Source organism: Hemiscyllium ocellatum, chromosome 3, assembly GCF_020745735.1.
Source record: "Hemiscyllium ocellatum isolate sHemOce1 chromosome 3, sHemOce1.pat.X.cur, whole genome shotgun sequence".
Taxonomy (NCBI): Eukaryota; Metazoa; Chordata; class Chondrichthyes; order Orectolobiformes; family Hemiscylliidae; genus Hemiscyllium; species Hemiscyllium ocellatum.
Window position 1 is genome coordinate 30,639,217 of NC_083403.1, and position 17,275 is coordinate 30,656,491.

The following is a 17,275-nucleotide window of genomic DNA, read 5'->3' on the forward strand; positions in this document are numbered from 1 at the left end:
CTCACCTTGGTTCAGAAGAATGCCAGTGAACAAAGAATTTCATCTGAACAAGGAAACAGGTAGGTGATCACTACTTTAAACATTTCTTGCTTGACACTTGTACAGCCCCTCAAGTCGTGCTGTCCTCATGCCTGATTTTTCTAGGAGTTCCACACATTTTTGACAGCCAGAAATCAAGATTAGAGAAGCTGTTAATAAGCATTCAATATATTTAAATTATCAACCTGCCTGTTCCCCAGGTGATTGGTAATTTTCATACTCTGCAGATCATGCAGAAATCAATAGGACTGACTAATTCATAGATAATTTCAACCTTTTAATCTGCTTCTCATTCTCAAACCCTTCCACCTTGTCAGGTCAAAATACCTTCCAGTGTTTCAGGTTCACAAAATATGAACATACAAATTAAGAGTAGGAGTATGCCATTTGACCTCTTCCGCCTGTTTCACTATTCAATGAGATCATGAGTGATCTGATTGTGGCCTCACTTTCCCACCTACCACAGATAACAATTGATTCCCTTGTTTGTCAAGATCCTTAAAAAATATTCAAATCTGTTTCCACCATGCTTTTAGGTGCACCACTAAAGATAAGACAATAGAATCACTACAGTGTGGAAACAGGCCCTTCAGCCCAACAAGTCCACACCAACCCTCCGAAGAGTAACCCACCCAAACCCATTCCCCTAAATTTACCCCTGACCAAGATATCTCTGAACACTATGGGCAATTTAGCATAGCCAATTCAACTAACCTACATGTCTTTGGATTGTGGGAGGAAACCAAAGAACCCAGAGAAAACCCATGTAGACACAGGGAGAATGTGGATTAGTGGTGCTGGAAGAGCACAGCAGTTCAGGCAGCATCCAAGGAGCAACGAAATCTACGTTTCGGGCAAAAGCCCTTCATCAGAAATAAAGGCAGTGAGCCTGAAGCGTGGAGAGATAAGGTGGGGGGGGGGGGGGAGGTGGGAGAAAGTAGCATAGAGTACAATGGGTGAGTGGGGGAGGGGATGTAGGTGATAGGTCAGGGAGGAGACGGTGGAGTGGATAGGTGGAAAAGGAGATAGGCAGGTAGGACAAGTCCGGACAAGTCATGGGGACAGTGCTGAGTTGGAAGTTTGGAACTAGGGTGAGGTGGGGGAAGGGGAAATGAGGAAACTGTTGAAGTCCACATTGATGCCCTGGGGTTGAAGTGTTCCGAGGCAGAAGATGAGGCATTCTTCCTCCAGGCGTCTGGTGGTGAGGGAGCGGCGGTGAAGGAGGCCCAGGACCTCCATGTCCTCAGCAGAGTGGGAGGGGGAGTTGAAATGTTGGGCCACGGGGCAGTGTGGTTGATTGGTGAGGGAGTTCCGGAGATGTTCCCTAAAGCACTCTGCTATGAGGCGCCCAATCTCCCCAGTGTAGAGGAGACCTCACCGGGAGCAATGGATACAATAAATGATATTAGTGGATGTGCAGGTAAAACTTTGATGGATGTGGAAGGCTCCTTTAGGGCCTTGGATAGAGGTGAGGGAGGAGGTGTGGGCACAGGTTTTACAGTTCCTGCGGTGGCAGGGGAAAGTGCCAGGATGGGAGGGTGGGTTGAAGGGGGGCGTGGACCTGACCAGGTAGTTACGGAGGTAACAGTCTTTGCGGAAGGTGGAAAGGGGTGGGGAGGGAAATATATCCCTAGTGGTGGGGTCTTTTTGGAGGTGGCAGAAATGTCGGCGGATGATTTGGTTTATGCAAAGGTTTGTAGGGTGGAAGGTGAGCACCAGGGGCGTTCTGTCCTTGTTACGGTTGGAGGGGTGGGGTCTGAGGGCGGAGGTGCGGGATGTGGACGAGATGCGTTGGTGGGCATCTTTAACCATGTGGGAAGGGAAATTGCGGTCTCTAAAGAAGGAGGCCATCTGGTGTGTTCTATGGTGGAACATGTCCTCCTGGGAGCAGATACGACGGAGGCAGAGGAATTAGGAATATGGGGTGGCATTTTTGCAAGAGGTAGGGTTGGAAGAGGTGTAATCCAGGTAGCTATGGGAGTCGGTGGGTTTGTAAAAAATGTTAATGTCAAGTCGGTCGTCATTAATGGAGATGGAGAGGTCCAGGAAGAGGAGGGAGGTGTCAGAGATGGTCCAGGTAAATTTAAGGTCAGGGTGGAATGTGTTGGTGAAGTTGATGAATTGCTCAAGCTCCTCGCGGGAGCACGAGATGGCGCCAATGCAGTCATCAATGTAGCGGAGGAAGAGGTGGGGAGTGGTGCCGGTGTAATTACGGAAGATCAACTGTTCTACGTAGCCAACAAAGAGACTGGCATAGCTCGGGCCCACACGTGTGCCCATGGCTATCCCTTTGGTCTGGAGGAAGTGGGAGGATTCAAAGGAGAAATTGTTAAGGGTGAGGACCAGTTCGGCCAAACGAATGAGAGTGTCGGTGGAAGGGTGTGCAAACTCCACACAGACAGTTACCCAAGCATGGAATCAAACCCGGGTCCCTGGCATTGTGAGGCAGAAGTGCTAACCACTGAGCCACTATGTCACCCATAAATAATACCAGAGTCCCATTTGCAAAGTACTATCTGGATGTACCACTGGGATTTGGCTCCTTGTTTTCAAACCACACTTCCATTTTTGTTGATATCTGCCAGGATCTCCAAAGAACAGGTAATCCACTTTTATGGATTGTCAGTGACAGTGAAATTTATCAACAAAGTAACTAGTCAAGTTAAATTTTAATACAAATTTTTCTTAATGAAAAGGGATGCAGAGTAAGAACATCAAAGTAAAACATTCACCTTTCAATTGTGTATTTTCATAGTTACACAAAATAACAAAAGCCTCTAAAAGCAAAAAGATTATGTTTAGTCAACAACAATGCAAAATCAACTGTTGGAAATATTCTGAACAGGAAAAAATATAAGCCAACTTCTTAATAGTATGTATCTGAATGAAGAATAGTGCAGTAACTTGATCAAGGCTTGAGAAGGAATTAAAAATCTTTACAAATGTCAATACTATAAATAGTAGAAGGGCTTTGCAAATAAGTAATGAATTTTGCTAAAGCAATTCAATTTACTTAAATAAAACAAAGAACATTTAGATGCTGGAGATCTGAAATTGATTTACTCAAACCACAATTTTAAAGTCAATTTCGGTGATGCGAAACACAGCAAAAGGACAATATTCTTAATATTTGTGAAGCCTAAAACACAGTAACACAATTGGATTTCCTAATCAATTACTATAAACCAAAGAGAACAAAGAGCAAAGAAAATTCACAGCCCAGGAACAGGCCCTTTGATCCTTCAAGCCTGAGCCAATTCAAATGTACTATCTAAACCTGTCGGTCAATTCCTAAGCATTTGTAACCCTCTGCTCCCCACCTACTCATGCATCTGTCCAGATGCATCTTAAATGAATCTACCGTGCCTGCCTCTACCACCTCTGCTGGCAATGCGTTCCAAACGCCTACCACCCTCTGTGTGAAGAGCTTCATTATATCAGAAGTAGAACAGATGGTTAGCAAATATTAAGTAATTAGAACTAAAACAGAACTTCTTTTCATGTCGTAAGTACAATGCAACTTTCTCAGAGATCATTTGCACTACAATCAACTTATAAAAATGCTTATTGTTAATAATGTTCTCACTTACCATTGTTCTGTACAATGAAGTTACGGACCTCCTTAGACCGAGAGAGATTTCCAAAGACCCGGGCAGCTTCCAGTATTGCATCCATATTGTTACACAATAAAAGCTTCATCAACACTACAGAATAATAAAGAAAGACCTGTGTTATTGAAAAAAAAATTAAGGTGCAATCTTTATACAGAAGAATATGGCTTGTCAATTACATTTTTAAGTTGGCCATCTCTTGTAAATAACCTTAAATACTGGAGAGTCAATTAAATTTGTGTCCACTTTGATATATAGAAAGCTGATCATTTAATTAAACCTCTGTTTTAACTTTCTTGAATCAATTGTTTCAATTTATGTTAAGTTCCTACTACTGAGGATATATTGGTGGGGATAGTGGCAGAAGTGGAATTTGTGGACTTAGCCCCTACCAAATGTGTGGAACTGATTTACTGATCGGCAAACATAGTTACATTTCTTTTCCTGAGTCCTAGTATTAGCATCCCAATTCCAAGTTTCCTGACCAATCAGATACAGCAGGCAGGCTAATGTATCAAATCTGACAAAAGAAACATTTTCATTAAAGTAATAATGACATGGGTTACATTGGCTAAATTGGACATAGCTATAGAAACCACAGGAACAGAGAAGAGACCTAGAAGTCTGCACCCTGGATCTCTTGCTGTTACCTTGAGGATCTGTTGTAGAATCTGAGGGGCTGTAGTTAGGTGGACTTCCCCAAATACAGGAAGAGGAGGAGGAGGAGGAGGAGGACATCCTCTCCAGCAAAGCAGATTCTGGATAGAAGAGACCAAGAAAGCAAGCAAATGAAATGTGCACCCTTCAGCTTGGAGACAATATACTATTAATCTATGAGAGCGGGACAGATGAATGGTGTTACAGTTTCAAACATCAAGTCCCAATGTCTGATTCTCTGTGCATTCTCTTGCGCAGCAATCCTCAGGACAGCACACCTTGCAGCTACACTCATTCCACTATCTCCAAACTTTTCACTTCCCACCTGAACAGCCAAACTCACACTCACCCTCAGATACAGTCCTCTCACAACCAATCTCAGTCACAATCCAAAAATGTTGTCCTCCCTATTCTGTTAAAAAAAGTCTCACAAACACTCATACCTCACTAATTTCTATACTTGCAGTCAAGAACAAACTTGATAACAGGCAGAGACCAAAGGAGATGGAAATGAGGGAGAAGGGATTGCATTCTTCAACGACAAGCACCTTATCAGCCACAGTCAATGCATTATCAACTGGTTCAATGGCAAGAAGCAGATGTCATTTTCCAGCCTGGAATGACAGCTTCAGTCTCCTGATGCATTGGTGATCAGATATGTTGAAAGAGATGATCCTCTGCCTCTAGACTGTGTGTTTAAGGTCTCAAATCAATCCAAATGGATGTCAGTATTCATCCAATAATCCTGTAATGGGGCATGTGGCTGAGGAGAAGGAAGTTGATGTTGCTGCTGGCATTTTTGTTTCTGGTGTGATTGATGGTGGTATTTCTTCTCCCATTGCCTCTCATGAAAGGTGGAAGGTGAAACTGCATAAGCTATTGCCAATCCATGGTGAAAGCTCGCAGTTGGAAGTGGGGTGACAGTAAGTGAAGTTCTAGACAGGCAAAAGTCCTTCAAATAAGTTGGCAATGACCTGTTAAGGGATATAACCCTATGAGAGAACCGATGGTTTAAAGAGCATAATCTTGCCTGTCCTGAGATGGAACCTTTCCGTATGACAGATCAAAGCCTTCACAGCTTTGATCAATTTCAATGAAAAAGCTCCCTCCATTGTGCAACCCTGGCTCATTGCTGCCATCTCAACAAAGAATTCCATCTACCACAATCTTTCTTCTTGCTTTCTTTTCTTTGAATACTTTACTTTTGGACAGCAGTGCCTAATCTGGCCACAGATTTTGTATCATTGCGTCTTTTCTTGTCTTATCACCCCTCTAGATTAGTGTAATTTAGATTACTTACAGCATGGAAACAGGCCCTTTGGCCCAACAAGTCCACACCCACCCACCAAAGCGCACCCACCCAGACCCATTCCCCTACATTTACCCCTGCACCTAACACTACGGGCAATTTAGCATGGCCAATTCATCTTTGTGATTTTAATTATAACTATTTTCATTTTGTTTTTGTAACTTTTTTTAAAAAGCACATAAATGAAAGCAATCACCTGAGTTTAATCATAATCCTCTTTAACTGTCCATTTGTCACCTATTCCATTTGTGATCATATTTGAAGAACTTTGTGTCATCAGATAAATATTGATCAAGCCACATACATTTAAAATTATAGTTGATTATTTATTGCTAATGTTATCAGGAATCCTGACATTGCTGGCTAAAGTCAGTCATTGGGAAAAAAGAATACTCAAAGGAAACGTATATTAAAAGTATCATAATACTCATGAAGGAATGAATGAATGGATAGATAGATGGACAGACAGATAGATGGATGACAAATTAAATAGACAATAATTCAATCTTTCTTCCAAAACGGACATAATGTCAGAGCTTAGGATCTCATCGTGCTGGCAGCTATAAATGCAATGTGTATGCTATTCCTCTATGTTGTAGCATTTTGGTTCTAAGTCACTACACTGAAATGCTTAACAAATAGAACAAATATATTGCTTATTTCACTGTCAGAATGTGAATGAAGAGTTTACAAATGAAGCATAGTAGGACGAGAAAGTAGAAGGTAGATGCAAGATGAATGAATCCAAGTATGACACACTAGACAGCTTCTCTAATCACAAAGATGTACAGTAGTCTGATGTCATGATATCCAATTAATGTTACGTTTGTGACATGGACTAAAAAAACCCAAAAACTCAGAAATGCAATCATAAGAATAAACATGATTTTTTTGTATTCGCTACCCCTACAAAATTGTGGAGGATGCATTTGGAAGGCACATCAAACTAATTTTTTAATGTAAATAATAATTTAGCTTAGGCTGAGGCCATTAAGCTGCTACATTAGAATTTATAGCAAAAATATTGCCAAATGAAATTAAGGGTAATGTAGTCACCTGGCTAACAGGTTATGTGGAGAGCACAAAGCAAAAGGTTACATGGTGACCACATAGAGGGCAGAAAACGATGATTTCCAATAGATGGATATTTTCCAGATTACAGCTGTGAGCCATAATGTTTTATGTTGGACTCCCTTTTCCTTGCTATACAGATAAGTTAACTAGAAAATGAAAAACTAATTTCAAATATTATTTTTATATAAAAACAAATTCTTCTTTTAACATTTATTTCCTGAAAGATCAATTGGAAGAGAGAGCTTTTTAGCACCAGTTAACCTCTTCCATGAATGACTGTTACGAGATGTTGAGAATAGCAGAAACTTCTCGACTCTACATTCCTCTCCTTTAGGGAATAACATCTTAGTGGTTATCACTCAATATTGATCTTAGGCAAAAAACTGAATATACAAAATGATTAAAGCAAACTACTTTTGAGGTGAATTGGCTGTTCACCCAATTATTTACAATCTGATAGTGGCACAGTGGCACAGTGGTTAGCGCTGCTGCCTCACAGCGCCAGAGACCCTGGTTCAATTCCCGCCTCAGGCAAACTGTGTGGAGTTTGCACATTCTCCCCGTGTCTGCGTGGGTTTCCTCCAGGTGCTCCGGTTTCCTCCTGCAGTCCAAAAATGTGCAGGTCAGGTGAATTGGCCATGCTAAATTGCAGATAGTATTAGGTGAAGGGGTAAATGTAGGGGAATGGGTCTTGGTGGGTTGCGCTTCGGTAGATCAACGTGGACTTGTTGGGCCGAAGGGCCTGTTTCCACACTGTCAGTAATCTAATCAAAGTCTTCTGTGACTGCAGCCCTTGAGTGGCGTCCAGATCATAGCTGTTTTTATACTGACCATCTACAGTTGGCTAGTCACAGAAAGATGCAAAACATATCTTTGGCATGTATCAACACATTCCCCACACAATGAATTTTTAAGGATCAAGAAAAGTTGATGAAATTCTAAACGAACCATAATGATACAAATATACAAACAAGGAGGAGTGGGCCATTCATCCTCCCAAGTCTGCTCTGCAATTCAACACAACCTGATCTGATTGTCATGATTTGGAGATACCGGTGTTGGACTGGGGTGTACAAAGTTAAAAATCACACAACACCAGGTTACAGTCCAACAGAGTTTAATTGGAAGTAACCTTAACCCCACCTTTCCACCTATCTTAATAATGTTTCAGCTCTTGCTTCGCAAATATCTATCTACCCTCTACCTTAAAATATTCAAAGATTCTACTTCCACCACCAGTAGCTGCACATTTTTGAATAAATCTTTAAATTAGCATAATTAAAATAGTTGTGACAATGTTAGATGAGGAAATTATGATAAGTGTACATTCAGCTATGTGCAGCTGCCTAGCTTTGACAGCGGAGTTCTTCACTTGGTAATACGACAGGTTGTTGATCGTTGCTGCAGCATTCATCATCAGTTCTTCACACTTCTCAATTGTTTTGTATTCTAGTTCAAAAATAAAAAAAATGGATCAACACATTAATGAAGAATAACTCACATTCAACTGACTTAAGATCTTCATTGTGAATTTTTCACTTGGTTTCTGTTGGACTATTAGACACAGAATAACAGTTGCAAATGACTTCAACTCATTTAGGAAGAGGAGAGGGACCACCTTATGCATTACAGATGTCTTTCTTATGTGTAATAATGGCACAAAAACAGTACTTTGACACACAAATCTCTAATCCTTGAATAATCAGTACAAATCCATTTAAAAGCAAAGATAGGCATTATGTCAGGCAGGGCTCCCTGATTGGACCAGATTCGCAGCCCCAATCAGGGAACATATTCTATGATGTCCACCTGGCTGACCTCATTACAATCACTACAACTACATCTGTACTAATATGTCATTGTTCATGAATTTGCCTTTGTACACAGTGTGTTTTGCTTTATCAGAATATCCTCAAAACACCTCAGTCAATTAGTTATTCAGATGCTTTTTTTTTGTTTTACAGACAAATGTGTCAGCCAAATTATGCAAGATCCCATAAACAACAAATTAATAAGTGACCAGTTAGTTTGTTTTAATAGTCATAAAGTAAATGCATTAAACTATCAGCCTATTTCAGTAGTGGACTTTAACCAAATAACCCTCTGATTGAAAGGGTCTCTCAGTGACAAGCTGAGAGTGAGAGATAAAGCAAGCATTGTGAACTGATTAATTTGATCATCACTTAATTCTTGCTTAACCGAAATTAATCTTTATAGATGACACAATTCTACCTTAGCAAAATAAAACTATGTTCTGCATTACACTCCTTGGCATATTGCTTATAAAACCATGTATGGTCTGATTTAATACAGTAATGCTTGAGGAGATCTGATAGTTTGGTTAAAAGTGAGGTGAACGTTAATGTTTAAATTTAGTTTTATTCAGTATGATTCTCTAAGTGGTAATTAGAGCATGTTATACTTTAATCACCATACTCAGTTGTTACTCAATGGTCAATGTTCTCATATTGTAACTCCAGATTTCAAAGCACTCATTTTTACATTAGTCAGTGTGGGCATTATTACTCTGATATGCCTCTTCAAATATTCTTTGAATTTAAGAACTTCTGACAAACATTTAGGCCTGAAATTTTGCACAGTTGAGAGGGTCCCTGATTTAGCCAAAATGACGTGAGAGACCTGGACCAAGAAGTCTTACCCATAACTTGGCCTCCACAATTCTCCCAGGATGGGTAACAGGGGTGAGTGACACATTGGACAGGCATTTTTCAAGGAGGCAGCTGCATATGTCTTCAGCTATCTTTAATCTGATCTGACTTTCATATGCAAGAAATATGAAATACGAATGGTGCACATTAACCTGTTAGGAGAAGGTCTAAACTTCAAATACAAATCCATTTGGAGAGATAGGGTACCCTTTTGAAAAGCTATGGTTTGCTTTTGAATAAAAAAAAGGGCAGACCTCACAATTTTACCACCTCAGGCTAAACTGTAAACGTTTTTGAAGCCAGTCAGCAATATATAGAGGACAACAATGCTGTTACAGTAGTCCCTTTTATGGATGCATAATCTACAACTGAACACAACAGGAACAATAGTGATCTTCTTTGGAGTTCACACTGAATCATACAACATTAGTCAATAAAACAATAAGGAAAGCACAGTTATGGCAGCCAAATCTATATAATTAGATTATAAAAATTAATAATACTTTGGAGTATTCTAAAGACTGCCAAAAAGATTCAGATGATGCATTCTTCAATTTTTGAATAACAAAATGTTGAAATCAGTGAAATACATCATTTTTTATTTTCTGAAGACTGAAAGTTGACTTAGGCAGAGTCAGATTTTAATCAGAAGTCTTTACAGAAGAACAAAAGTTTAACTTCATCAGTAATAACAAGATAATAATAATAACCAACTCTAACATAAATCTCATGGCTCACCAAATTAATTGAATAGCATTTTACTAATGAAGTGAAACATTTTTTAAACATGCAAAAGATATTAGAGAAATGCTAGACTAACCTAGTACTTTAATAAGCAGATCCACACAATTCTGGTTTCCAGAGAACGCAGAGCCAACTTCAGTGCTTATGGATAAATTAGCAATCACTCTTATCAGCTTTACTAGGATATCTTCTACCTCAGAGAGTCTCTGGTTCTTGGATCCATCTATTTCATTCTCGTTCTGTGCCTTTGCTGGGGTGATTTTTACTTTAACATCTAGTTCATGGTACGTTTGAAATAGAGTCAGTAAAGTCTTGACACTGTGCTTCTGCTTGTAAAGTTCCTCTCTCGCTTTATTGTTCTTTGCAGTCATGTTTCCCAAAATAAAAACCACACGGACCACTAAATCCTTGGGGAACAAAAGCAGTACATAGATATGAACTCTAATTTTAAATGTTATCCTAAAATACAAGCAGCTCAACTTTAAAAACAGACATAACTTGTTTTCACATAATAGGTGGAAAGTGCAGCCTATCAAAGTTCAATTTTCATTTTAAAGTCATAATCATGAGGTCATGGCAAAGGCAGTACATTTTGATCATCACCAATATACTGAAATACATGACGTCCTAATTGTGCATTAATCTTATTAAGAATAAGCTTTATCTTCTAGATATATAAACAGAATTTCTCATAATTGCATTCTGGCAAGAGTAGGTAATAAAAGCAAAATGAGAGGAGGGAGGTAGGGAGCAATCAAAGGAGAAAAATAATGAAAAAACACATAGGGAGTGGGAGACACAGATGATTGACAGTTCTGCATCCATGACCAAAACAGATACAATGAGAGAGAAAGTCAATGTAACAGAAAATGAAACAATTTGTATTTTTATGATGTTCTCATGATGTCCCAAAACACTTTGCTGAATATATTTAAGAAAATGATTATTTTTTATATTTTAAAAGGCACCAAGAGGTATGGAGAGAAAATGAGATTATGACATTGAGACAGAAGATTAGCCATGATCACATTGAATAATGAGCAGGCTCAAAGGGCCAAATGGTAACTCCTGTTCCTAGTTTGTCTGATTCATAGTCAATCAATCACAATGAATTACAATTTCAGTAATTGAGTTGTATACAAATGTGGCAGGTAATTTGCATTCAGCAAGAGGATCCAAACAATAAATTAGATGAATGACTAGTTAATCTGTTTTTGTTGATCTTGGTTTTAAAGGAGAAGCATTGGCCAAGGCACATAGCCATAAGCTCTTCTTCTTCAAATATTTGTAACCTTAACATCCACCTGTACAGACAGATTAAATCTATTTTAATATCTCAACCAGGAGTCAACATTGTAGCATTTTGTATATTATTCTTGTATATGAAGTTGTGATTTAGAGGGAAAACCAGATATTAAAAACCACTATACTGATATCACAAGTTTTTTTAAAAAATCATTCACAGGATGTGAATTTCCATGGTAATTGCCCAGAGGTCAGTTAAGAGTCAAAACCATGTTGCTGTGGGTCTGGAATCACATGTAGGCAAGGATGGCAGTTTTCTTCTGTAAAAGGCATTAGTAAACCAGTTTTCCCTGACAATTGGCAGCAATTTTAATTAGACTCTTAATTCCAGATTTTTATTGAATTCAAATTCTACAAACATGGCAGGATTTGAACCAAGGTTTCTAGAAACATTACCTGGGCCTCTGGATTAATATCCAGCAATAGTATAACTAGACCATCACCTCCCTGTTAAGTATAATACAGGACTTCCACTTATCTATTCAAGATTGATTATAAAACCTCACCATGTGCAATTAATTCTTCTTGATCAAAAATGAACTGTATAATCTACCACCAAGAAAAGTAATCAGCGTTTTGAAAATAATGTTTAAATGTTTTATCCTATTTTGGAAACCAATTCCAAATCATACAATAGCAGTTAATCTTTTTCATAATTATATTATTTTTAACTGTGTAGCTAAATTTGGAAACACACAAAATATTGCATAAAATATTGTAAAAAGCAAATGTAGAATAATAGGCATATCACAACAATATATCTTCAGCAGTAAACATAAAATATGAAAAACACTAGAAATAAAGAATTACTTAATTAAATTTACTTTTTAATTAAAAAACGCTGATTCTAACAAATAAATAATGTGTGCTGATAATTGTTTTTAACAGAATTGTGAGGGGTGGATCTATCTGAGTGAATATCAATTTTGCTGACCTTTGAATTTCATAGAATGAATATTTCAATGATGGCATTAATGAGGAAGAAATTGAGCAGAACAGAACCTTGGTGAGAATTATCATTTTCCTCCATCATAACTTCTAACTTGGACCCAGTTAAAAGTATTCATGGTTAAGTCCATGAAAACTTTTATACAGAATTCAGAAGAGATAGAAGTAAAAAACATTAATAGCAGCCTTTTAACGTGGATCTGAGTCATAAGTAGCATCTTGCAAGGTAAACTCAATAAAGGGTTTGTCTGTTTAATTGCCAAAAAAAACCCCATAAAACCATAAGACGGCGGAGAAAAAGCAGCTCATGAAATCTGCACATCCACTTAGTGAGATCATGACTGATCAGATAATCCTCAACTCCACTTTCCTGCTTTTTCCCTATAACCCTTGATTCCCTCTCTGATAAAGAATTCCATAGACTGTCTATTATCTAGAGAAAGAATTCCTCCTCATCTCTGTAAAAGACTAACCCCTTATCCTGAAGTTATATTGTCTGGTCCTAGACTATCCAAGAGGGGGGGGGGGGGGGGGGGGGGGGGAGAGAGAGAGAGAGAGAGAGCTGCCATAGCAAAAAGAGAAGGTTGATTCAGTCCTGTATTTTGTGTGGATTCTATTTTATTATGTTGAAAAGACCTTCCCCAGTGGAGAACTACTTTGGTGCCCTTTACATTCAATACGAACTTTGTGATTAAGATATTGTTTTGGTGTGCAACACCTGGATCCAAATAAGAGGTATTGTATCTGGGTAACTGTCAAGCTAAGATGGTTCCAAAGTGCCATAGAAAAATAAATTGTTATATAAGATATAGTCAGCTGCAAAGTACATAGTCACTGTGATAATGATGCACTAAATGATGGTTTGGGAGACACTACATATTCTGTTCAATTTAGTCATGATATTTTTCCCTTCCTGGAGGTGGTGAGAGGGATGGTGAGAAGGGGAATCATTGAGTCAACACCCCCTTGCACTGGCAGCCGAATCTCATGACACCTCCTCACTTGATGTACCTTCTTGCTACTGGATTACCGAAGGAGTATCCCTCAACTCGCAGATTTTAAAACCCAGACGCTGTAGGCTTCCAGTGCCAAGGTCCATAATATGGTGAGATTCTCACTGTTGTAGAGACTGGGAATCTGAAATAACGACAAAATCTGCTGAAGAAACTCAGCAGGTCTGGCAACATCTGTGGAGAAAGCAGAGTGATACTTTTTCAGAACTGTTCTCAAAATGATAACTCTGCATTCTCTCCACAGATGCTGTCAGACCTGCTGAGTTTCTCCAGCAATTGCTGTTTTTGATCCAACATTTATTCTACAGCCATAATATGAGAAGCACATACAACTTCCCGAGGCTTTTAAGCATTCAGCATGTTAAAATTGCTTGAATCATTCACTTGACTTGTTCAACCTAGATATAATCACTACATAAGGACTTAAATAATGAATAGGACATCTGTCACTGAGTGGACCACTAATAGCAGCAAGTGGAAGTGGGAGTTGAGTCCCAACAAAAGAAATTTGTGCAATGACTATGAGATGGCTTTTTGGAGCAGATAGTGTTAGAGTCTGCTAGGGAACAGGCAATTCTAGATTTGTAATGAAGCAGACTTGATTAAGGAGCTCAAGCTGAAGGAAACCCTGGGGGCAGTGACCATAATGTGATAGCATTCATATCTGCCCATGCTGTTTGAGATAAAGAAACTGAAATCTGTTGTAATGGTTTTACACTTAGGTGTAATACAAAGATATAATAAAGGAGCTGACCAGAGCTGATGGAAGGGGACCCTAGAAGATGGTTGGCAGCAATGGCAGAGGTTTTGGGGGCTAACACAGCAGAAATTCATCCCAAGGAAGGAGAAACATATCAAGGACAGGATGAGGTGACCATGGCTGACAAGGGATGTCAGGGAGAGCATAAAAGCAAAAGAAAAAAACAACAGTGTGATGAAGATTAGTGGGAAGCCAGAGGATTGGAAAACCAATAAGAGTGGAGGTGGACACCACTGCAGTGGTTTCATTGAGATATGAAAATGTACATCATCGCAACCCAGAAAAATTGTACTAAGAATGCATACAAACAAAGAGAATGTTCGGTTATATAATCAGTTTTAATTTTCTGGTTTTATTGTGAAGACTGAGTTGGAGAAAATCAAATTCAACTGGGCTAAAGTAAGTTATTTGTCAAATTCTGAGATTAAACTATCATAAATTCTAAAGAAACATGTCTTTGTTTTCAATAAGGATCTGGGAAGCACAGAAAATACCACTGTATTGAAAATCAAGGATGAGAATCAAGCAAAATGTTGCAAGGCTAGATCAGTGCCTTATACAATCAGACCAAACTTCAAAGCAGAATTAGAGAAGCTATCACGTTTGGAGTCCTTGAACCCAAAATTTGATGTTTTGGGCTACGTCTATCATACTAGTGATGAAGAAAAGTGGATCGGTATGCATCTGCGGTGATTTTAAGATCACTATTAATCCGGTACCATCTGCCGAGCTGTATCATCCTCACTTTCTCCTTTAATCAATAACTGTTTGCTGGGCTAGTTGTAAGTCCTTAGTTAAGCTTATCTCCAAATAAAGACAGATCCTGAGTCACAGGAATACTTGATGATTAGTATTCATAAAGGACTATTTAAATTCAAGAGACTTCCATCTTGAATCACATCTGCTTGTTTGCGGCAAATCAAATACTGTGCACAACTGATGCTTTACAGTTTGCAATGCTGGAGAACTTTGAGCTGTTAAGCGGACTTGTTCCACTATTTTAACAAAAATTGGCTCAGTAGTTTGGATAATGATGTTTCATTATCTGAACAAACTTTTCTGCTAAACCAATACTGGTTGATAAGGAGCTGATAGGATATGTTGAATTCCGTTCTGCTTTAGTTAGTCCTTAAGCTCTTGTGATACAAAATGTGAACCATTCTCACAAGTTGTTCTGTAAAACCAAACCGTGCAAAGATCTTTCCCAGTCTTTCAATGGTTTTCTCTGAAGATGTCACCTTCATGATGGCAACTTCAAGCCATTTAGTACATGCATCAACAACTGTGAAAAAACATTTGTCATTCAATAGGTCCAACACAGTCAATGTGGATTCTTTGCCATAGCATTCCTGGCCTTTCACTCAGTGTTGCATTGCTAATGGAGGTAGGCTGTGAACTCTTGTGCAGACTGCACATATTCAAATTGAGCCCTGACCACCAAAAATATCTTCTGGCTGTCTCCTACATTTTGACAATGCCACATTGACCTTCATGTAGTTGATTTAAAACATGTTATCTTAGCTGTGGTGGAATAATGACTCTCACCCCCCAAAAGAAACATCCTGCTTGTACAGATAGTCCTCACTTCTGTGTGACATATGGCTTCAGTTTTGAGGTTGTTGCTGTAATCTTACAACAAAATACCATTTCCATTACTTTTGATAGTTGTGGATCATTTCTAGTGTACTTCTGAACTTGTCCTGCTGTCACTGGAGTGTTCTCTACTTTTTCGAGTAGAAAATATCTACTTAAGAACTGCTATAATTGATTCATTCGGCTTAGGTAATCTGAAGAGTACACAGCAGTCCTATTTAAAATGGATTATGAATACTTAAATCTATAGGTGTGAACTGATAGCAAAATGCCCATCTCTGCACAAGTCTCACTGCTAGAGAAGGTATCCCTCTATTAGGACCAAATATTGTGGTCAGTAGTCTGTGATATGTGAGTAGGATAAATTACCAGTCATATAGGTATTGGTGAAATCATCTCATGCCAAAAAAAGAATTCCAAGAGCTTTTCCTCCATATGTGCGTAGTTTGTTTCTGCATTGTGTACCGATTTTGATGCAAAAAGAATTGGCTTCTCCTTACCATTGGATAATACATGAGAAATAACTGCTTCCACTCCTTACAGTGGTCCTTTCATGCTACTTGCAATTGTAACTCAGGGTCTGGCCTGGTCCATAACTCTTTCATTGCAAAAAGAGAGGGACATTGTGTATTTATGTGTATGATGGACTATAACAGTCTAGTATGTGACATAATGATGATGCCATTGCCATTTTGGGTGAGAAACAGCTTAAACTAACTTTGCTGCTTGTAGAGTAAACGTCTCCATAATAAATTTCCTCCTGTTTAATGCTACAGCCTCCTGATCTTTCTTGGTACTTAACAGTATAACATTTATTATACTTGTGATGAAAATGTAATTTATTTACTTTACATCGCAGGTTAAACAGGAAAGCATCATGTAGATCATTTTAATATCCAAACCAAAAAAAATCACATCAGTCTGTCAGTCTGTAATTATATAAGGAAAACTATTCTTTCATAAATATACAAGACTAAGTCAGTTTCTCAGGCACGTGAGATGTTGAAATGCAGGAAATTCAGTTGCAGTAAAACTAACCTGCTTCCTTTGGTGTCTGTGGAGGATATCCAAAAATAATTGGTAGCAGCTAGTGCATTCTGACAATGCAAGACAACAGTCATTGTAGGCTGAAAGTTTGCTATAAATAGAAGAAAATGAAACACTATTAGTCTGTTAAGCTATAATACCTTTAAATGCAGTTTCTCTGACCTGTACCATATTATTTTTTTCTGAGAGAAGATTTGATTTGTTTAATGACAGGTATACCAAGAAAAAGTGTCACATATTAGATTCTGGTTGGGACACAGGAAGATTCCAGTCTTGGGTGCCTGTGTGGAGTTTGCACATTTTCCGGTGTCTGTGTGGGTGTACACTGGGTGCTCTGGTTTCATCCCACAATCCAAAGATGTGCAGGGTAGGTGGATTGGCCATGCCAAATTGTCGATGGATTTGCAGGTTAGGTGGGTTAATCATGATAAATGTGGGTTACAAGGATAGGGTGAGGGTCTGGGTGGCATGTTCTTAAGAGAGTCTATGTGGACTTGATGAGACAA

At 38.7% G+C, this 17,275-nt stretch overlaps 1 protein-coding gene across 1 annotated transcript in view; it reads right to left on the reverse strand.

The window, feature by feature from the left end:
• Positions 1-17,275, reverse strand: part of armc2 (armadillo repeat containing 2) — a 225,590-nt gene that overhangs the window by 15,965 nt on the left and 192,350 nt on the right. The window contains exons 11-14 of the mRNA XM_060854607.1: positions 16,761-16,860; positions 10,180-10,510; positions 8,017-8,139; positions 3,630-3,743 (exon numbers count right to left, since the gene is read on the reverse strand). Of these exons, the coding sequence (XP_060710590.1) occupies positions 3,630-3,743; positions 8,017-8,139; positions 10,180-10,510; positions 16,761-16,860 (668 nt within the window). The remainder of the gene's footprint in view (positions 1-3,629; positions 3,744-8,016; positions 8,140-10,179; positions 10,511-16,760; positions 16,861-17,275) is intronic.